This window comes from Microcaecilia unicolor, chromosome 11 (genome assembly GCF_901765095.1).
Source record: "Microcaecilia unicolor chromosome 11, aMicUni1.1, whole genome shotgun sequence".
In the NCBI taxonomy this organism is placed as follows: Eukaryota; Metazoa; Chordata; class Amphibia; order Gymnophiona; family Siphonopidae; genus Microcaecilia; species Microcaecilia unicolor.
This window is the reverse complement of record NC_044041.1, coordinates 69,951,589-69,974,801: the sequence shown is the minus strand read 5'-3', so window position 1 is coordinate 69,974,801 and position 23,213 is coordinate 69,951,589. Positions and strand designations below refer to the sequence as shown.

Here is a 23,213-nt window from a genome sequence, read left to right as displayed (position 1 = left end):
GCCGTCATCTACTATGTTACTATTTAGCTCAGGCCTTTTCATTGGTAACTCAAGGCTCCCCCTTTACAACTAAAGCAATGGAAGGCGGAAGGCATAGTGCCTCATTCAAGGTCACAAAGAGCATCAGTGGGATTTGAACCTTGGCTTCCCCAGTTCCCAGCCTGCTACTCCTTCACGCCACATTGACAGAAGAAACTGTGCAAGAGTTCCTTGCTTCAGATCTTGCACTTATGTGGTCCAAAAACCCACCACAAAACAGAAAGAGCTGTGGGTAACTCTCAGTGTATCAACCTGCAACAAATCCATTTTCTTCCAGAACCAAGATGTATATCAGACTCCCACACAATAGTATTTTGGACATAAAAGAGAGACTTTGCCCTAGTATTGAGCAGTGCTTAGGGATTGGGGGGGGGGGGGGGGGGGAGGAGGGATAATAAGGGAGTTGGAGTGGGTAGGTGGGGGAGGGTTAGAGTGTAAAAGGGGAGAAATTTGAATGCAATACACTGTAAATGTGTGTCAATAGACATGTTATGCCAGTATGTTTTTTATAAGGTACAACTTAATGGAAATGCATTGCAGGTTGGCTTATTACAGGGGAGGGTGGGGGGACATTGTTGCAAAGTCTATACAGTAATTTAAATCGTTGGGTTGTAGAGAGGGTAAGAGTCGGGGGAGAAAAATGTTAAAAGATTGATGACTTTTTGGTTCTTTCTGGCACTGCATATGATTTGAATTGAATTGCTGTTTGCCTATATTGGTGGGTACGTATTATTGTGAATTGTCATCAATAAAAACTGTTGAAACATAAAAAGAGAGACTTTGCCCTGGTAACTTACCGATGAAGACAAATATCTGATGGTGGGAATAACGCAGCAACATCGAGACAGACAAGGTCTGAAAAGGTAGAACAGAAACACAAGTGCGGATGGGTAACAGTCCCATACACAGAACCCACATCAACAACCACAGCCACACCCACTTACAAATATGACCATAATAACAAAGGCTGCCAAGTAGGATGTGCGAGCCATCCACATGCTGACAAAGCGGTAATGCTCTCCAGACACCACGTTCCGCAGGAATCCTGTAGGAAAGCAATATATAGTGAGGAAAGATTACACACGTCATGCCAAGAGCCATCTCCTAGCATCTGTACAGAACAGAAGACACAGGCTGAAGGGATACCACTCCGTACCTTTGTTCTCCTCGTTTTCTGCCAGGGCTTTCACACTGGACATAAGGATATCATCGTAGCCTAGAAACTCATCCAGGAGTAGACGGCTAAAACGGTCTCCAAAGCAAAGGTCCCGTGTAGGATCTGTCAAACACATACAAAACACCGGCCCCTCAGGCTGTGCTCAGATAATACTCTTGGAATGCTCAAGTACCACAGGCAAGAACAACAATCACTTCAGTAAGCAGGAAATCACAGGACCCCAAAGAAAACATGCAAAAGTCCTGTATTCAAAGAGGAGTTGGATAGCAAAAGAATTATGAGGACTGAAGCACCAGCTCGTTCGTCCAAAGCTCATCAGAAGCTTAAATGTAAGTTAACCTTCCATTCTTAGGCATTTATAATTTGTATTTTACCAGCTAATCAAAGGCTCTTTGTGGTACAAAAAAAGATCTGTTTCAGTGTTTTTACAGAACAGGCACTATTGCCAGATACCTTTTCTGGTGGAGTCAAATGGTAAAATTATGTATCATACCTGATAATTTTCTTTCCATTAATCATAGCTGATCAATCCATAGACTGGTGGGTTGTGTCCATCTACCAGCAGGTGGAGATAGAGAGCAATCCTTTTGCCTCCCTATATGTGGTCATGTGCTGTCGGAAACTCCTCAGTATGTCGATATCCAAGCTCCATCCGCAGGACTCAGCACTTAGAGAATTACACCCACAAAGGGACACTCTGCCCAGCTCACCACCGCCGAAACGGGGGAGGGAAATTAACCCAGCTCATCCCCACACCAGTGGGGGAGGGGAATCCGCCCAGCTCATCCCCGCGGAGCAGGGGAGGGACACCACACCCACCGATGCGGGCGGATCTGGCTTATCCTGCAACCGCAACCGCGGGAGGAGCTGACTGACCCTAACACCGCCGAAGCGGGAGGGGTACAAAGCTGCCCTACAGCCGCACGAAGCGGGAGGGAGCGCCGGCAGAATTTAGGTCTCAATCCAGCCCCGTAAAACGGAGGGGAGAGGAATGCAGCAGCTCACTGTAACACAAAATCGTCTCAACTCCTGAAGAATCCAACTGAAAAAAAAACTTTAACACGAAGTCCTCCTGAACAGGAACTGAAGACTAAACTTGAACCTGAAATGCAACCAGAATAGAAACAGTACAGATATCTGGGAGGGGCTATGGACTGATCGGCTATGATTAATGGAAAGAAAATTATCAGGTATGATACATAATTTTACCTTCCATATCATCATGCCGATCAATCCATAGACTGGTGGGATGTACCGAAGCAGTACTCACCCAGGGCGGGACATAGAAATCCCTGACCGCAACACTGAAGCTCCAAACCGGGCCTCCGCCCGAGCAGCCACAGTCAAGCGGTAATGTCTGGAGAAGGTATGAGCCAATGCCCAAGTTGCCACCCTACAAATCTCTTCCAAGTAGACGGACCCGGCCTCTGCCATCGAGGCCGCCTGTGCTCCAGTGGAGTGAGCCTTCAGCTGGATAGGCGGCACCTTCCCCGCGGCCACATAAGCCGCTGCAATGGTTTCCTTGACCCATCGTGCCACTGTAGGCTTGGCAGCCGGCAGACCCTTACGAGGACCTGCGAACAGCACAAACAGATGATCCGACTTCCGGAATCATTGGTCACTTCCAAGTATCTGATGATGACTCGTCTCACATCTAGATATTTGCGAGCAGAGTACTCCTCTGGGTAGTCCTCCCTACGAAAGGAGGGTTGACAGAGCTGCTGATTCACATGGAAGCGAGAAACAATCTTGGGCAGGAAGGAAGGCACTGTGCGAATAGACACTCCTGCCTCAGTGAACTGCAGAAAGTGCTCCCGACATGATAGAGCCTGGAGCTCGGAAACTCTTCTGGCTGAAGTGATAGCCACCAAAAAGACTGCTTTCAACGTCAGGTCTTTCAGAGATGCCCTCAACAAGGGCTCACAAGGCGGCTTCTGCAAGGCTCTTAGCACCAGATTGAGATTCCACGCAGGTACCACTGAGTGCAGAGAAGGGCGCAGGTGATTAACTCCCTTGAGAAAGCGTACCACATCTGGCTGCGAGGCCAGGGAAGCACCCTTCAGGTGACCCCTGAAGCAAGCAAGAGCCGCTACCTGGACCTTAAGGGAACTGAGCGACAGGCCTTTTTCCAGACCTTCTTGCAGGAACGCCAATACTGAAGAAATTGGAGCAATGAAGGGAGAAAGTGAGCCTGCCTCACACCACGATGCAAAGGTACGCCAAACCCTGGCGTAAGCAGTAGAAGTAGAGCGCTTCCTCGCTCTCAGCATAGTGGCAACGACCTTGTCTGAGAAGCCCTTCTTCCTCAGACGCTGCCGCTCAATAGCCAGGCCGAAAGACCAAAGGGGGAGGGATCCTCCATTACCACGGGACCCTGATGCAACAGGCCCCGCTCCGCTGGCAGCTGCAGAGGGCCGTCCACTGAGAGCCTGATCAAGTCCGCATACCAGGGACATCTGGGCCAATCCGGACTCACCAGGATTATCTGGCCCGGATGCTTTGCCACCCGGCCTAGCACCCTGCCCAACATGGGCCAAGGCGGGAACACATAGAGAAGCTCCTGTGTCGGCCACTGTTGGAGAAGAGCATCTACTCCCAGAGATCGAGGGTCCCGTCCTCTGCTGAAAAAGCACGGCACTTGGCAATTGGCTGATGACGCCATGAGATCTAGGCTCGGCTGGCCCCAGCACTACGTGATGTCCAAGAAGGCCTGAGCAGTATTCATGACTCCCACAATGTGGGCCGCCGACAGCTGTTCCAGGTTCGCTTCCGCCCACAGGCTTAGCTTCATGGCCTCCTTGGCTAGAGGGGTGCTCATGGTACCTCCCTGGCGATTGACATAGGCCACAGCCGTGGCATCGTCCGACCGGACCCGTACTGGCTTCAGCGCCAGGACCGGGAGAAACTCCAAAGGTGCCAACCGAATGGCTCTGAGTTCCAGGAGGTTGATAGACCACTTTGCCTCTGCAGGGGGCCAGAGCCCCTGCGCTGTCCTTCCCAAGTAGTGGGCTCCCCAGCCCATCAAAGAGGCGTCCGCCGTGACGACAACCCACTCCGGGGTCATAAGAGGCATTCCTGCGGACAGCTTGTCTGGCCTCAGCCACCAGCTCAGCGCCTTGCGCACCGCCGTATCCAAGGGAAGGCGCACAGCGTAATCCTCCGAAGCTGGAGTCCATCGCTGCAGCAGAGAGAGCTGTATAGGTCTCATATGGGCCCTGGCCCAGGGCCCTACTTCCATCGTGGCCGTCATAGAGCCCAACAGCTGCACATAGTCCCAAGCCCGAAGAGGAGAGGCTGCTAGGAACTTGTCCACCTGAGCCTGAAGCTTGACAATCCGATTGTCTGGCAGGAACACTCTGCCCACTTGGGAGTCGAATCGAACTCCCAGATACTCCAGGGATTGAGTCGGGCGCAGCTGGCTTTTCTCCCAGTTGATGATCCACCCCAGGGAGCTCAAAAGAGCAATCACCCGGTCTGAAGCTCTGCCGCACTCTGCATAAAAGAGGGGGCTCGGATCAACCAGTCGTTCAGATAAGGATGGACTTCTACTCCTTTCTTGCGAAGGAAGGCTGCGATGACCACCATTACTTTGGAGAAGGTCCGCAGAGCAGTAGCCAACCCGAACGGGAGGGCTCTGAACTGGAAGTGTCGGCTCAGAACTGCAAAACGCAGAAAGCGTTGAGGAGGCCAGATGGGAATATGCAAGTAAGCTTCCTTGATGTCCAAGGATGCCAGGAACTCCCCTGCCTGCACTGCCGCTATAACAGAGCGGAGAGTCTCCATCCGGAAGTGCCGAACTTACAAGGCCCGATTGACTCCTTTGAGGTCGAGGATAGACCGGACAGAACCTCCTTTCTTTGGTACCTCAAAGTAAATGGAGTAACGTCCCTTGCCAAGCTGATCTTCTGGCACCGGAACGACCGCACCCAGGCGGATCAGATTGTCCAAAGTCTGCTGCACTGCCACAGCTTTGACCGGAGACTTGCAGGGAGAGTGCACAAACCCGTCTCTTAAGGGTCGGCAGACCTCTAGCTTGTAGCCGTCTCTGATGACTTCCGCACCAAAGCGACTGAAGTTACCCTGGTCCACTCGCCCAGAAACGAGGATAGGCGTCCTCCAATCTGCTCTGGGCCATGGACCAGCGCCCCGTCATTGGGTACGAGACCCTGGGGGATGACTGGAGGAGGCACCTCCAGGACGGCGGTCTCTGCGAAAGGAATGCTGCTTGGGGGAGAAGTTCCTTATGAAGGAAAAGGGGGCAGAGGAGCCCGACTTGCCCGGGTGATACCGATGGGCTTCCTGAAACCGTCCTTTGGAGGAACCGGGGCGGGCACCCCTGGCCCGAGCCCTGACCTCCGGTAACCTCTTGCCCTTAGACGTGCCGAGATCGGTCACAATCTTGTCCAGCTCGACCCCAAAGAGCAGCTTGCCTTTAAAAGCTAACTTACCCAGGCGAGACTTAGAGGCGTGGTCAACAGACCAATGCTTTAGCCAAAGCCACTGCCGTGCAGAGACTGTCTGAGCCATACCTTTAGCCGAGGCTCTCAAGACATCATGCAGCAAGTCTGCCAAGTAGGCCAAGCCCGATTCCAGGGCTGGCCAATCAGCCCTCAAGGAAGGATCTGAGGGGGAAGCCCGCTGCACCAGCATCAGGCACGCCCTGGCCACATAGGCAAATTCAGGCCTGCAAACTTAAAGCAGCCGCCTCGAAGGACGACTTTAAAGCCACCTCCAATCTCCTGTCTTGGGCGTCATTTAGGGCCGTGCCACCTTCCACCGGCAACGCCGTTTTCTTAGTCACCGTAAGATTAAAGAATCCACGGTAGGCCCAAGAAAGGCCTCCCGTTCACCTTCAGGCAGAGGATAGAGGCGGGACAAAGCCCTGGCCACTTTAAGGCTCGCTTCTGGAAAATTCCAATGAGCCGAAATCAAGGTGTGCATGGCTTCATGCACGTGGAAGGTTCTAGGCGGGCACTTCGTCCCCAGCATAATGGCAGAGCCAACAGAGGCTGAGGGAGAGACGTCCTCCGGAGAGGAAATCTTCAAAATGCTCATGGCCTGCACTAACAGGTTGGGCAAATCCTCTGAGCGAAAGATCCGGGCTGCAGAGGGGTCATCCGCTCCATCCGAGCGGGAATCCGTCTCCTCCAAGGAATCCCCAAAGGACCGTTGGGAGAACTCAGATACGCGGCCCTCATCTACATCAGAGGAGACAGAGTCCTCTAGGGCCTGGAAGTCCACCTGAGGGCGTTTGCTTCCGGAGGCCTCAACCCCTTGATCAGAGGGGGGAGCTGGGGCAGTGTTTAGCATAAGAAAAAGCCTGATGCAGCAGCAAAATGAACTCAGGGGAGAACCCCCTAGACTGTGCACTTCTGCCGCCTGGGCCACGGCCCTAGACACACCCTCAACTGACACTCGCAAGAGCGGGGGGGAAACATGCTGCGCATCCAAAATGACGTCCAACGGCGCTTAACTTTCGCCGCTTTCTTGCCGTCGCCCGAATCAAGGGCGACCATAGCATTAACGTCTCCCACCTCGAGGGCGGCCCAAGAAGAAGCCGTCCGAGCAGAGTGGCCGGCCAAAATGGGGGGGGGGGGGGGAGGGCGCTTATGGCGGGAAAAAAACCACCGCACCGGAGGAAGAACCAGGTCACTGACCGGACTCCAAACTGACGCCCAAACAAAGGCGAGTCAGGCTTTGAAACCCCCGCATCCCAGCTAGACGCACACACGCGGTCCGGGGAGCGAATCTTCACGCCCTCGCCCTCCAACGCCATAAGCCACGTGGAGACCGAACGAGGAACCCCCTGCCCGCTATAAAAGGTAAAATTACCTGCTTCTCGCTCCGAGCTATAACGAACTGGTGTCCCAGTGAGCAGCTGCAATAAACGCTGAAATAAACGCCCTTAAAGGACGTTCAAATTTTTTTTTTTTTTTTTAATGGAGCCAGCGGTCGAGGGGAGAAAAGGAGGGACCTGGCACCGCCAGGTTTGCACTTGCTCAAGAAGAGCCCTCAACCCCAGGTACTCAACAAAACCTAAGAATTAGGCTTGGAGACCTAGCCAGAGCTGCTGCTGTGTGTGACCACCACCTGCTGAGATAGAGAACATACTGAGGAGTTTCCGGCAGCACATGACCACATATAGGGAGGCAAAAGGATTGCTCTCTACCTCCACCTGCTGGTAGATGGACACAACCCACCTGTCTATGGATTGATTGGCATGATGATATGGAAATGTATGTTTGTGTCAAAACAGAAAAGACAAAAAAAAACCCCAAATGGGGGATACAAGAAAGTACTCGGGAAGTTGAGGTTTCCCAGTGCTTATCAAATAAATATCTGTTTTGATGTGCACAGGGGGTGTTTTATTGGTGTTTATCAGTTACAATCTGAAGCCCTAAACATAAGAGAGGGATTTGGATACATTTACATATGCATACTTAAGCCTCAACAAATGTTACATCAGTTTCAAGTACGTCAGAATCCATGCATCTTCACAGCCTTGAAAAGCCTTCTGATAATAAGATTACCTTAATACAAGAACAAAGTGGCAAAAGAAATTAAAAAAAAAAAAATTAAATCCAAAAGAAGCAGAATACCGGAGAGGTGGAAGAGGCTGGGGGGTTACAAGATGCAGAAGGAAGATTGTTCCAGCTTAAGGACACTGAGCCAGAAGGCTGCAGATAAACTCACCCAGTGTCACCACCATAACTGGAATATTGAGCCGCTGGCGTGTGCTCTGGGACAAGCGCAAAAAGCCGTACTCAAGTGAATACTCCACAATGTACTCCTCCTGCGGCCACACTGCAAGGAAAAAAAAAATGCATTACTTTCCACTATTTATGGCAGGGCAGGCTGTGGAAAGAGCATGCTGGGTCACGCTCATACCCAGGATCACGCTTACTGTGACAGAACAAGGTGAGAGTTAGGGAAGGAGCAAGATGGGAACCAAAAGGGAAGTAGTGAGGGGCCAATGTAATAAGGTGTGGGAGACTTAGAAACTACATTAAGCACACGCACACAACAAACCCCTGTACAAAGGCTTAGAGACAGCATGCTGCACATTTAAATCCAGTGATAATGAGGCTATTAAAGCAGATGCAAAGAAGAATGCAAAAGAGCTGAAGGCTGAGTGCACACTTTTCTAACACTGGGGAGGAGTAAAACGTTAAGCTTGTTCTGCAGCTAGTGTTTGTGAGAGTTTCATGCCCATTTCTTCTGTGCAAGCACGAAGAACCCACATCTTAGTTCCTGTCTTGTAAAAAAAAAAAAAAAAAGTCAAAAATGAAAAACAGCAGGATGAGGAGTTGAGGTGACTGCACAATGCAAGGTTAAGGGGAAAGTGTCACGGCTATGAAAAAGGGTGAAGTGCTTAACTGCAGAGATTTAAATACCATAGCAATTATGCACGTTTACATGTCAGGAATGCATAACGTATGCATATACAATTCCAAGTGCCAATACGGTTATACACAAAATATTGATTCTGCTGCTAGTGCACACCCGTTATGTACACTTCCATGGTGATTGCTGGGCTCTTCTGTGTTTTGTCCGCTTGTTTGCATGCAATTCACATATAATTTGGTTGCTGCATTGGACACATTTTATCTTAAATGTGTGTTAGGGAATTGTGTGCTAAGCTTACTACATCAGCCCAGCCTATGAAAAGGTTGCATATAACAACTCCGTGATGAAAGCTAGATGGAAACGCATGATGAGTCTAAGAGAAAAGCAACACTTCACATCAGGAACATTACAGGCAGGGCCTACAGCACACTTCCCAGCACATCGCTTAGCACCAGGGTAGCGTTAGACACGGTAACTGGTAAGAAGGCAACGAGAAAGCAGTCCAGTCATAAGGAAATCCAAGGAGAAGACTGAGGGACTGAAATAGGAGACTATTAAAGGGGGGAAACCAGGTACTTGTGAATGAAGGCTCATAGTACCATAGCCCAATAAAGACCTGTACCGACGAGCTGTAAAACTACTAAACCAAAAAAATGCCACTGGCACATCGGCTAAAGCCAGTTTATGCTACATGACCACCTCCGACGATACACCACTGTCACTGAGAGCCCCAGAACTCCAAGCACAACGCCTTTTACTAGCAAACTTTACAAAGAGGGTGCCCTGCATGAACAACTATTTGCGAGTGACTTATTCTGATACTATCACATGGCAGAGGAACAGGAAGCCATAGAGAAAGGGTAATAACAGCAGGGGACAGAGGGAACACAGCCACAGTCATAAAAAAGTACGAGTCAGAGTGGGAGAGGTTTACCTGCTTTGGCCAGCATCTCAAACTCAGAAACAGTCTCGCTCAGTGGTTGCACGCCTTTAGCAGTTGCCTCACTAAAGGAAAGTTCTTGACTTTCATTCTGGCTGACGGCTTCAGTGCTGCTTGCCAGGGAAGGTTTCAAGAAGACTTTTGGCTCAATGTCCAGCTCAAACTGTTGAACATGATTGAATGGAGTGAGTATGTGAGCTGTTCAAATGGCAGCAGTCTCTCAACCCATGACCCTTTTGCTCTGACCCTATGCTCTCAATATCCGTTCCACTCTTTAGAACCCACAGGCATTTGTTCATTTCTATCCTTTCTCTATCCCTTCTTTCTGCATAAAAGGTAGACTCCACAGCTTTTTGGCAAACTTCTTCAGGATCAATCCCAAGACTCCTAATGCTTGGGCAGAAGGCATTTAAGGAAGGAAAGTGTGTTATCCTATAATGTTGGATAGTAACAAAATGCTATTCCAGTTAACAGATGTATGAAGGGGGGAAGGGAGACATCAGGCCTAACAACCATAAATAGCACATAGTGTCTCATGTGACCCTGTGTTAAGGAATTTGATCTAGCTCTTGGTCAATAAGCAGATAAGACCCATCCTCCGTCTGCCCAGTTTAATTCCTGAGGCATTGCTAGAGCCCCTAATCAGTCTAAAATATCAAACAATTTATCCCTCCACTCCATCACCCCGCCCCTACCAGTAGGGATCCCAATGAAACTCCCTCCAGTTAGTCTTATCCTCCTCCCCTAGTGTACCTACTATTTATTAAGGTACCTCACAGACACCAAACCTTTGTTACTACATACACTATGAAAAGGCTTCCGATTCTATATAACCTCTCTACTTTTCTACCTATTACTGAGAGAAATCCCACGTTCCACAGCTTAGCAAGGGAAACGAAGAAGTATAGAGTGTGACACAAGCTTCAATACAGGAGATGTCTATCAAACCGCCTACGTCAGGGGTCAAGAGTATGTCTGGAGCAGGTTCTGGGAGGATGAAACACAGGCTCTCTAATAATCTGTTTGGTTTTTGTAATAAATTTCCAGTTCACTGTAAAAAAAAGGTAGAATCCAACTGTATATAAGAAAGTGACCTGCCAGCCATTCTCAAGATAATTCGGCACCCACAGGAACCTTGATGCATTCATGTGCCAGTACAGAAAGATATGACGTGAAGACCCAGATCTCATCTGGCATATGAGAGAGTGCCTCAGGGACCGACTGTGCTCTACTTTTTGTTTTGTTTTTTTACAGTGAACCTGCTCCAGACATTGTCCTCTTGATCCCTGAAGTAGGCAGTTTTCACCGCAGAAACACAGCCCCGTATCAGGTCTCTTTTTGGTGCAATAAAGAACTTTGTGATAGACATCTCCTGTGTTGAAGCTTGTGTCACACTCGCTACTTCTTTGTTTCCCTTGGACTTTACGTAGACATATCTTCCAGTTTTGTTGTGAATTCTGGCCCCACAGCTTAGCAAACCATTGGGTCCCCTTTGGAGCTCTCACTTCGTTCCAAGAAACTGCCATCTCAAGTTTAGCAACATTCAAAAAATGTCAAGTCAATCTCCTTTGCATTGTGGTGCCTTTCCCCTCTCCTCAGCTTAAAAAGAAAATCCTCTGATCCCAGGGTAGATCCACCCCTATTACATATTGTAATAGAAAATGAATCATCCTCCAAAATGCACTGATCTTATAACAATTCCACCAAACATAACCCAGGACCCCTCTCAGGATACATCCTCCAGCATCTGCCCTTTACACCCCGGAAACATGTTTCAATCTTGCTAGCATCTGATGCAAGCATTTTGCAATTGTTTTCCTGTAGGTGCACAACCACCCGTGAAACTACTACTACTTAACACTTCTATAGCGCCTACAAGGGATACGCAGCGCTGTACACCATACACGTAAAAGACCCTACAAGAGCCTCTTCCATTTGTTTCCATTGCCTCTCATTATATTCCACCACTAGCTCCAACTCCCATTCCCTTCTATGGCTCATGTCCCACTTAATAAAGCCCAGCAATTGTTGATACAGTGACAATGCCAAACTCTTGCTGGACTTGGTGCGCTAAAACAGGTCCACTACGAATACGTCCTCTGCCTCAAGCTTATGCTTAATACATCCAAGGCTTTCTTGAACTGTTACTGTCCCATCTGCACCTCCCTTGGAAGGCCATTCCATGCCCACACCACTCTATCCATGAGGAAAAATTTCCTGATGGTGCTCCTAACTCTTTGGACCCTCAAACATAACCCCTTGGTTCTAGAGGATTTTTTTCCTCTCTGAAAAGGTTGCTTCTTGTGCATTATTTATATCTCTAAGGCATTTCAAGATCTCTATCCTGCCGCACACGTGCTGCCTCTTCTCTAAGGCAGACATTTAATTTCTCAATTCTCAGCTCATATAGTGCTTAATGGCTATCCTGCATCATTCTGGTTAGCTCTCTCATGTACACCACATTCTAGGTGAAGTTTCGGCAATGCCCTGCACAGAGGCCTTATCACCTATGTTTCTCTATTCCTTTGGTAATATACCTTAATTGAGCTGTTATCAAACATATCCACACTCATCTCCTCCTCCTCTTCGTCATCCTCCTCTTTCACCATTCCTGGGAAGTTCTCAGTCTCATAAAACTGCAGGAAGATGGGGGCACGGCTGGAGTTGTGCTGGATTTCCACCCGCAGGATGCCGTCTCGAGGCCATTTGTCCCGAACATGTTCTAGGCAGTTGATTGGAGAGCGAGAGAAAGCAATGTGGATGTAGGCTAAGATAGAGAGCACAAAGAGGGCCTGTATCAAGGAAGGAAGGGAGAGAGAGAAGAGAAGAGAGAGTCAGCAGCAACAAAGCACTAACACTAAAAAGTATCTTGGGTTACCTGTTTACTCAGCACTCAGTTTTCAAGAAAACAATCGTCAAAAATCAAATATTTCATATCTGAGATAGAGAGAAAGAATTTTTTGCAGTCTATTCCTCAAACACTAGACGAATATTAGGTTGAGACATGACTTAAAATGGAGAGCTAACTTTCCAGCTGTACAGCTCTGGGTTTTAGCACATTTATAATCAGGATGTATGACATATGATGGCAGCCATGCCTGCCCGTTGTGCTCTGCCTTCACAAGTTTTGTCACTACTTTATCCTCTCATTCAAAACATCAGCAGAGAGAAGCAAAGGACAGGTCTTGTGCTGTCTCAACTATCACCCCACCATCTCCCCCCCCCCCCCCCCCCCACACACACACACACAGGCTTTGCTCTCAGCCTCCATCCCATCCCTAGAATCAATGACTCTTCAACAGGTTTCCTGAGTTTAGTAAATAATGTTCTAAAACACTTGTTAGTACACCATCACAGCGAAGGATCCTTTAAAAATAATTGCCTATCTTCCATAGTTCATTAAGCCAGAAGCACTGGTTTCCGGCATCTAGGTACATGGAACCTACATGCAAACGTTATCAAAGGACATGGACCTCTCCACTACACAAGCCTTTCCCAGTCACAAACCTTACCATTAACCCCATACCAAGACTTCTAGTTCCAGATGTCTTGCTCTTATTCTCATAAAAAGGCTCACTATCATTATTATTGGGTCTACAGTACTGCTAGATGTACTAGTGTTACTGGACTTTGAAGACTAAAATGGATATTGCCAGTACCTCTATGTCTTAAGAAGCAGAAGCAGTGTCTGGTACATGTGAATCTACTTAAAAGTACAAAGACTACGGGGCACACAAGATAATAAAGTAGTACATTTAAAACCTGTTGTATGTAGGCAAAACAAAACAGATGGTCCGAACAAGAATCATCGAACAAAGAAGCTGCATAAGCAGAAATATACTGTCAGCGCCATTGGTATCTCATTGGAACGATTTTAATCACACTATGGATGATATTAAATTTCTGTTTTTTTAAACATATTCAACCAAGGTGGAGAGGAGGGGACCAAGATACCTTCCTTTTACTGTGGTTCCTAATGGTCTCAATGCAGAGTTGGGCTTAGCAGTATTTTTAATATGTCCTGCTATTTTCTAGCGAATAAGAAATATATTAATCAGAGATTCTTACATGATTACCTCTTGTCTTTTAGATCCTTTAACATTAGTATAATTTGCAACGCAGGATTTTCAAAATGTGGGTAACTCTGGATTACTGTATTAATCTGGCCTTTAGGGATACAGCCAATACATTGGTTCTATAACTTTTTTAATGTCCTCTTTTAGACTAATTAGATTTTTGGATATTGCATCTAGTCCTTTTCAGTATCTATCTTGGGCAATGTTTTTTGTCTATTTTGTTTACTCTTACACTTTTTTTTTTTATTAATGCTGGATTGCTTTTTTTTTTTTTTACTACTGCTGGATCGCTATGAATTTTGTTCTCTTATCTTGTGCTTTTCAGTTTATTACACAAAACATTTTCCATCTTTCACATTTTTATTATTTTTAAATAGATGCTTGACTTTGCTTGTTTTCTAATTTTTTAAGAACTTCTATTCAGCCAGTGTTAAAGTCTTACAGTTGTGCGATGATGACGACTCCAGGGAACACTCTAACAACTTTCTTTCGCTTATTCTGCCTGTGGCAGTTAACCAATGAGATTTCAAATTTATCGCCCCTTTGTCACATGCCGTGCATGCGCTTATGCGGAGTCTTTCCTGCAGAGGAGCGGTCTTAAACCATGCATATAAGGGAGGAAGTGACATCACAAGGCTGAATGGCCGCTTGATCCTTTAGCTCCATGCTTCCCCACCTTCAATTAAGCTCTGACTGAGGTCTAGTCCATCTCTTTTCTGTCTGATCAAGTTGAAGCGAATTGGAAATTGATCCTGCTTCGTAAAATGAGCAAAAAAACCGGCGTACCGCCGCAGGACAGCGAACGCCTTTCCACGAGGCAGACGGCAAGGGGCCTATCCCGTCACACCTAAGCCGCGAAGATCGTCGGAGTCGGACTCGATATCCTCCCGTGAGGAGCGAACTGATCCTGCCCCCACAAAAGCACTACCACAGGACCTGACAAAGTGTCTCGAGGTGATTCGAGCTGAGATCCGGGCTTCCAAAGAAGAAATCCTGGAACATGAGGATGAGTTAAGCGTTGACTTGAGAGAGCTGGCGGGGGCAGGGTGGAAGCACTGGAGGAGCGAGTAGACGAACAGACGGAGAAGAACAAAGAGATGGAGAGGCGATTAAATAAAATGGCTGAGCAAGCAGAGGAGCTTCAATATAAGCTAGACGACCTGGAAAATTGTGGCCATAGACAGAACCTTAGGTCCTGAGGTGTCCAGGAAAATGGAGGACTGCAGGATGTACCGGCTATGGTGCGAGCCATATATGCACAGCTGATGGGAGAGAGTTTTGACCCTGGAGCAGTGGGCATTGAAAGAGCCCATAGAGCGCTGGGCAAAGCTAGAGACAATAGACCGCGAGATATTGTGGTCCGCTTTACTACCTATGTGTGCAAAGATCAGATCTGGCAAAAGGCCCGTCAGACGCCCACTTTGGATTTCAACGGGGCATGTGTGTCGATTTATCAAGATCTTTCTTTGTTTACTCTGAGCCAGAGGAGAGCCATGAAGCCGGTTATTGAGATCCTGACTAAAGAGAAGACAGCATACCGGTGGGCTTTCCCGTTCACTATCTGCTTTGAGATTAAAGGAGTGCAACTTCGTTGCCAAAGTGTGGGAGCGGCGTGGAAGTACCTACATGAAACGGGCCTGGCCCTGACTGAAAACGTGCCGGTGGGGTTGGCCTCTGCTACGAAGATCCGGTTCCAGAGGTGGAAAAGAGTGGAGAAAGCTGCAAAGAAACCTGAGACTCAGACAGGAGAAACTGCTGGCTGGACTGGATTGACTGAATGTTGGTATTTCTGGTTTCTGCCCTAGAGGGCATCTAAGAGGGAAAAGGACTGGGAAAAGCGGGCGCGAGAGTTTCCATAAACTGGAAGGTGAGGGATGAACTTGAGATTGTGTGAATATATATGGGTGGGTGGGGGGATTGAGGGGGTAGTTTACTGTTTGGCCCGTGGGGTCTTCTTCTTCCTGTGCCCAAGTGGCGCTGGATGGTGCCGGTTGGGGGGTGGATGAGAGAAGGAAGGGTGGGAGATAGGGGAGAGGGTGGGCAGGATAGGTGGGGGGAGGTGTCACCGGAGTTGGGGAACTAGGGACGGGTATGCACCTTTCATCAAAACTGTGTTTAGACCAGAGACTGTTAGATGGCGGACATTAAGTTTCTTACTTACAATGTAAACTCTCCATACAAGAGGCATGCTCTATTGCGGGAGTTGCATTTGCGATACCCTCATGTGGTTTTTTTGCAAGAAACTCATTTCTTACAGAAACATGAGGGATCATCATCATCTAAGCAATACCTGACGGTGCTCTATGCCTCTGATGTAAAGGGGGGGTTAAACAAAGGGGAGTGGCTATTATGTTCCATAAGGATGTTCAGGTACAGATTGTTCATTCGAAAAGAGACAGGGAGGGTCGTTATCTCTTTTTGCATGTTCTGTTGGAGCAGGAGGAATATACATTAGCAAGTATTTATGCGCCAAATGAGAGGCAAGAACATTTTTTTTTAAGACTTCAACGGGAGTTACAGACTTTTGCTAGAGGTAAAGTGCTGGTGGCAGATTTTAATGCCACTATGCAGCCTAGGCTTGACCGCTCTGCTCCTCCTGCTCCGATTGACTGTAGAATTTCTCAGACTCTGAAAAACTTTGTAGAGGGGATGGGTTTGTATGATGTGTGGAGACTGGGACACCCTAGAGGGAGGGATTACACCTTTTACTTTCACATGCACCTTTCTTACTCCAGATTGGATTATCTTTTCCTTGATAAAACATTGTCTGACGGGATTTACACAGTTATCAGTCTGTTTTATCAAACATTTGGTTAGTCATAGATACTGTTTTCTCATTTTAATATTTATGATTTGATTTGTTTTATATAGACTCCTGACGCAGGCCTTGCTGGCCGAAACACAGCTGTGTCGAGTCCTGTTCTCCCCTATTTTGTATATCTTTTATGATTAATAAACTTTTTAAATCTTCACCATTGGAGTACTGTCTTCATTTTTCATCATTTTTGTTTACCTCATTTTTTAGAGTCATCTTTGCTGTTTTGATTACAGGTCTGTACAGTGGCATCCTTTGGTCTTCTTATAAGGACAGAGGCCAGAGGGGCTTTACATCTGACCAGTGGCTCTTGTTGAGAGGATCCTTGCACGCAGCTCGCATAAACTTAGCACAGAATTGGAAATCACCGCTGGTTCCCCCAATGGTGAGATGGATAACCAAGGTGCGATACATATGTGAGATGGAGAGATTAAAAACTGTGAAAAGAAAAACTCTGTCCAAATGGGAAAGGGTTTGGGAACCCTTTCTAAAAGTATGCTCTGGATAAAAGGTGTATAAACAGGATGGAAGGAAAGGTGAAGGGGAGGGGCTTAAGATAGGGGCAAGGGGGATATATTTACATTACCACTGAAAAAATTTTGAAGTAAAATTAGTATTTCTTATAGCATTGCTCTTTTGCTGGTCCTTTTCTCTGTTATGTACTCATTGTTTGGTTAAGCACATCTGTGGATTAATATATTGTATGAAGATGAGTAAGTATTGTATTGGCTTCACAATGCTCAATAAAGACTTCTATAAATTAAAAAAAAAACATGCATATAAGCGAATCTTTAACTTATCAGTGGTGGGCTAAACCGAAGTTTGTCCCCATAGAAATTGATGGCACCAAAAACGGGACTGAAGTACGGCATGCAGTTAAACAGGGCATGCACTTATCCGACGTGCACTTAAATGGAGTGCACTGTGTGTATATATATATATATATATATATATACATACATACATACATACATATACACACACATATAGGCTCATTTCTGGAACAGAAAAACATCTAAAAAGTGGCATGAAGCAATATTTGGATATTTTTCTCACAAAATCATCCAAATTAGTATTTTTGAAACCTATGTTTACATTTTTCTTCTATGAAGTCCATCAGAAATGTGTTCAAATCACAAAGGGGAATGTCAGGGGCATGTCGGGTGTGCCTAACACTTGGGACATTTTACAGTCATAATGGGTCAAAACAAAAATGTCCAGGACTAAAACCAAGACATTTTGGTCTATACCTGTTTTCAGAATGAACAAGGCACAAATGGTGCCTTAAATGACCAGATGACCACTGGAGGGAATCAAGGAGGAGCCCCAATACCCCCCCTGTCGTCACTGACCCCCTCCCACACCCCAAAAAGTGTGAATACAAATTTGATTTACCAGCATCTACGAAAGCTGCAGATGTTAAAAGTCAGGTCTATTACAGGAGCATGCAGGTCCTTGGAGTAGTGCAGTGGTTACTGCAGTACACAGTGGAGGGCCCAGGTCTCTATCTCCCTCTGTCACACTTGTGGTGGAAACTCTGACCCCTCCCAAGGTCACCAAAACCCTACTGTACCCACATATAGGTACCTCATTCACCCATAAGCACTACAGTAGTGTGGGGGACAGCAGGTTTTGGAGGGCTAAGGGAAAAAGATAAGGGAGCAATTTTATGAAGTCCACAGAAATGGTTTCTAGGATGTCCCACTGCTCTCCTGGGATGTCTGGGGGACCAGTCTACTAAAAATGCCAGCTCCTCCTACATCCCAAATGGCATGAATTTCTACATTTTGCACTTGGGGTTTTTTTTTAGAAAATTGACCAAAAAAAACCAAAACATCCAATGCACAAAACTTTGTTCGAAACAGTATTAAAAAAAAAAAAAAAGAGATAGACGTTTTTCTTTTTGGAAAATTACCATCTTTCCTATTTGGATTTTGGACATTTTGTGAAAACATCCAAAATCGCACTTAGACGTCATATCGAAAATGCCCCTCATAGTGTCACTCATTGTTTGTTTTAACTTGGCCCTCCAGATATCTTTTTATTGCAAATGGCATTATCATACAGTTTTTAATTTTAGCAAAGTAGGACAGAGACTTTAATAGTTTCATCAGTTTCATGTTGAATAGGTTAATGACGGCATTGTTTTTTCGCCGCTGTTATTTTTACTGTCATCAGTGCAGACATATTAAATGCATCTCCTGGTGCCTCCTCGAGTATATATATATATATATATATATATATATATATATATATATATATATATATATATATATATATAACACACACACAAAGTGTTAAAGTGTTACATGACATCCATTTGTTAGATATTGGCTCATTTTCCTTATCTCTTTGTCAATTTGTTTAAATATTGTTAAATTATTATTTCTATTTAAGAGTACATATTCATTTATATTTTGTTTGGATATTAGTATACTTTCCTTTTCCCCCCCTTGTTAAGAGAAACACTTTTGAATGTTCCAAATAATGGCATGCAACATCCCTTTCTTCTATGTTTTAAATGATGTCATAAATTTTCTCTAGATGTTTTATTGAAATTTTAAATAATTTATACATATTCTGTACTCTTGTCTTTATATATATTTTTATGCTTTATCTTTATACCGTGTCATAATATTTTCATCATTAATTTTTTATGTTAAAGTTTGTTATATTTTTTATTGTTGTTAGACTCCTGAACTAGGCCATTGCGGCCGAAACACCATTCATGTTGAGTCTTTGGATGTTTTATATAAAACCTATAAGTTTTGTACATCATCTAGCCTTTTCCTTTTTTGGTGTCACCTTTGCTGAGTTTGCTATATTGTTTTTTTGTGAGGGACTCTGTTCTGTTTTGTGCTGATCTTTTATTATATACCACCATCCCTTCTATTCCATGTATACAGTGCACTCCATTTAAGTGCACGTTGGATAAGCGCATGCTCTGTTTAACTGCATGCCGTACTTCATGACCATCTCTGTACTATGACCCCTCCTAAAACCAGATTGTCTCAGATGTAAAATATTTTTCGATTCTACATAAGATTGTAATTGTGTAAACACAACCATTTCTAATATTTTAGATACAAATGGTAAATTTTAAACCAGATCCAGTGATGGTTTCTTAAGACTTGGTTTAACTAAGGTTTCTTTGAGAACATTTGGAACAACCCCCTCTGTAAGGCTGTTTGTTATCATAGAATGCAGATAGGTTTCTGAGTTCAAAGCAGGAATCTTTAACCAATTTGCCAGATGGTTTGTTATGCTGTGGATCCAGCTCTCAGTAGCAGTCTGATACTATAATTGGGAACTGCTGCTATAATTGAAATTTGCTTGACTCACGGACCTACTGGGGAAATAAAGTCTCTCAATATCCTAAAATCAGGAGTGCAAAATGTCAGTCCTTGAGGGCTACAACCCAGTCGCATTTTCAGGATTTCCCCAATGAATATGAATGAGATCTATTTGTATACAATGGAGACAGTAAATGCAAATAAGTCTCATGCATATTCAATGAGGAAATCCCAAAAACCCAACTGGCCCTCGAAGATGAACATTGAGCACCCCTGTCCTAAATGATCACTTCATGGAGCAGCTAGTCCTCTGAAACTATTATTAGAGGAGTACAATAATAAACTTTAAGAAGGAGAGTCATTAAAAAATAAAGTTAGACAAACATTTCAGTGAGGGGTTGCAAAGGTTGAGTTTGCATGCAATATGGATAATTTTTAAAAATACCACCTTAGAGACCCAGACCACATGTATTCCATACTTTAGAGAATGTTAATAGAAGATCAAAACACTATCAGCATGAAAAAGTTTTAGAATAATCAACTGACAAAAATCTTGGTCCAGGGAATTGGCATCCTCCTGGCTCCCTTCTCTGGCTTGTCACTGTTTAGAATTGGTTTGAAAATCCACCAGGCTGCACTAAAGCAGGAGACACTGTTGGCAGACTGATTTGAACATGATGTTTGTTCAGTGCCCAATGCCAAGATATTGTCTTTACACCTACTCAAGCTGTAGTGGTGAATGAAGTTAGCTGCACAGGCCCACAATGAAGCAAGCCAAACCCTTCTGGTACTATGATGCATTAAGCCTTCAAGGGGCATCTGCATTTGGATATGTATGTCATCCACACACTCCCACACATCACCTAGGAAATTGGACTGAAGGGTCCATTAATCATTGGAAAAGACTCTGGGCCCCAATAACCTGACCAGGTGCATCTGTTTAAAAAAAGCAGCAGAAACCACCTTTGCTCTTCCTAAACATGTGAGGCACACTGCCATGGCACCTTTAAACAACAGAGAACTAAGGTGTCATCAGCTCAGGCAACAGCCAGCAAAAAGAACCGAGAGAAGAGCTTTCAGCATGGGGCATAACAAATTTCATGAAGGCTGCCCCCTCTGTACCTTGTGAATCTTGAACAGTGTAATCCTTTAAGTAAATCTATCGACTGCTAACAAAACAATTTCCAAGGTAAAGACACCCTGGCACATCAGTTTGACATTTCTGTAAGGAAAGAACGCATATAAAGGCCAGACCGGGAAAGATGAGTGTGACCCAGGAGGTTTCATTCTTAGGATACAACAATGAACACTGACACCAAATATTTGCATATCTGCGATCCAGGGCAGGTGTTAACCATGCTACAGTCCAGAGCAGAAATTTTGGAGGGGACCCCAATGCCTAACAGCAGGCTGTGCTTTCGTTAGCTGTAAGAAAGCTTGGGGCCCTGTTTGCACCACTCAGAAAGCCGGCCCTGCTGCCACCCTTTCTCCGAATGCCCTGCCTGTAAGCTGTCGAGGAAAAAGGAAGAGACGGGAACGTCCCGAGGCAACCTTACCTTCAGCAGCACGAAGAACTCGAAGAGCCTGCGGAAGGATGCGGGGAAGAGGCGCGCGTATGTCACGGCCATCTTGAAGAAAAGCGCGTGGAAGAGCCGGTCCCGCACGTTAATCAACGGGTTTGGGTTTAGCACCGGGTTTCGCACACGGTTCCCGTTGTTCGGCGGGGGACTGGCAGGCCCCTGATTCTCCGACATCCTGAGAGGTGTTCCGAGAGGAACCCCGGGACTACCGCACACTCGCACCACCGGCACTCTCAAGATTCTATTGCTCAGTGCACGCCCCTCCTCCCCCGCGGGACCCCGGCTTCGCTTCCGCTTCCGCTTGAGAAGGCCAGGCCAATGAGGTTTAACGACAAGCGCCGGTAGGGAGAACTCAGAACTCTGGGATTGAGGCGCGCCGCTTCTGGAGGACTCGGCGCAGGCGTCCTGACGACTACACCTATTTTGCATACAGAGAAACGGAAACAGTACAAACATGCTGTAAGTGACAAGAGAAAAGTAAAAAATGTAAAAGTTTGCGAAATAAAACTGTCAGTTGTTTGTATATTCTGTTTCCAAAATGTTTTAGTTTTTACCAAATATATTTTTAATCTTACTTTTAAGTCACCATAAGGTAAAACATATACGTACTCTGGTACCGTAAATAGAGATGGGACCTGCTTTAGGATCGTGCTCGCTTCGGCAGCACATATACTAAAATTGGAACGATACAGAGAAGATTAGCATGGCCCCTGCGCAAGGATGACACGCAAATTCGTGAAGCGTTCCATATTTTGCCACTCACGGTTTCTCTAATCAGGAGGGATAATTGATTTTATTTAAATGATTATTTAATGTATAGAATGACATCGGACAATTTGTCAGTCTAAAAGAGAAAACATTCATATGTGGGGAATCTTTATAGGAGTAGTTGCACTGGTCGCTGAAGTATGTGGGCATAGTGCTGAATGTTTCTAATTTATTTAAATGATGCAGAGTTTATAAATATCAACCCTCACTCTTGCTGTATAAGTTCATGTCCGGGGATTATTTTGTGATTGGGTAAGTTTTGTTTCCCATCGTTCTGAGGTCGGCTGCCCAGGAACAAAATATGGAACGCTTCACGAATTTGCGTGTCATCCTTGCGCAGGGGCCATGCTAATCTTCTCTGTATCGTTCCAATTTTAGTATATGTGCTGCCGAAGCGAGCACGATGTTATAGCTGGTCATACCTCTATTTATAACCCTATATTTCAAACCATTTAAGGTCAGGGTAATTCAATTTATAGACTAAAACCTTATTATAACAACAGGGAAAGGTGAATTTATTTTAAAAGTTTGTATCTCATTTAACAATACAGTGTACATTCTATTATTTTTCCAACTTACTATCTTTCCCAAATCAGCCGCAGTGCATACTGGGTGAATGCAAATTAGCATGCCCTGACGTTGGCTCTTCCTTTTCCAAGTTGTCTGATGTAAGCTTGCGTTGCAGCCCTTCACTCTTTCTGTAATAGGTTGTGCTTAGTCTGTCTGAATCTCGATTGGAATATATCAGTAAATCGCACCTTTCATTTCCCAGTGCTGACGTTTGTGTTTCATTCTCTTCTTTCATGGGTACTGCAGAATAAGCTTGTGCCAATCTTACACTTCTATTTCTTTACCACCGTGTTTGGTGCGCTTGCATCAAGGTTTGGTTTTTTTTGTGTGTTTTTGAGTGGGAATGGAAATGTCCCAGGTAATCACATTTTCGTTTGTCCTGATCCCACTGTTTTCATGATACACTGATACAGTGATGTTATACTGTTTGCACATCTTCTGTGGATAAACTGTGCTACCTTGCTGTGTTTTTCTGTATGCAGCCTTTCTGACATCATGTACCAAATAAAATTTTACTAGTTATGTGTTCAGTAATTTAAATTATTCATTCTGAAGACCTACTCATTTTCTCTTGGTAAGAAGGAAAAGCCTCAGTTTGTTCACAAGAT

General features: G+C 45.5%; 1 protein-coding gene and 2 non-coding genes across 8 annotated transcripts in view; 1 reads left to right on the top strand and 2 right to left on the bottom strand.

Moving 5' to 3' along the window:
- Positions 1 to 21,635, bottom strand: part of TMEM259 (transmembrane protein 259) — a 28,718-nt gene extending 7,083 nt beyond the window's left edge. For 5 of the 6 annotated variants that reach the window (XM_030218161.1, XM_030218160.1, XM_030218162.1 and 2 more), the window contains exons 1-7: positions 21,244 to 21,533; positions 12,041 to 12,295; positions 9,498 to 9,666; positions 7,910 to 8,020; positions 1,196 to 1,318; positions 984 to 1,084; positions 837 to 894 (exon numbers count right to left, since the gene is read on the bottom strand). In XM_030218161.1, the coding sequence (XP_030074021.1) occupies positions 837 to 894; positions 984 to 1,084; positions 1,196 to 1,318; positions 7,910 to 8,020; positions 9,498 to 9,666; positions 12,041 to 12,295; positions 21,244 to 21,441 (1,015 nt within the window). In that variant the 5' untranslated portion in view covers positions 21,442 to 21,533. Of the gene's footprint in view, positions 1 to 836; positions 895 to 983; positions 1,085 to 1,195; positions 1,319 to 7,909; positions 8,021 to 9,497; positions 9,667 to 12,040; positions 12,296 to 21,243 lie in introns of all 6 variants that reach the window. The other variant, XM_030218165.1, reaches the window with a different exon arrangement.
- A 280-nt stretch (positions 21,636 to 21,915) lies between these two features.
- Positions 21,916 to 22,022, top strand: LOC115481267. Its single transcript, XR_003943923.1, has one exon. It is a non-coding gene; the product is annotated as a U6 spliceosomal RNA (small nuclear RNA).
- Positions 22,023 to 22,330: 308 nt separating this feature from the next.
- On the bottom strand, positions 22,331 to 22,437 carry LOC115481266. Its single transcript, XR_003943922.1, has one exon. It is a non-coding gene; the product is annotated as a U6 spliceosomal RNA (small nuclear RNA).
- Positions 22,438 to 23,213: the final 776 nt, after the last annotated feature.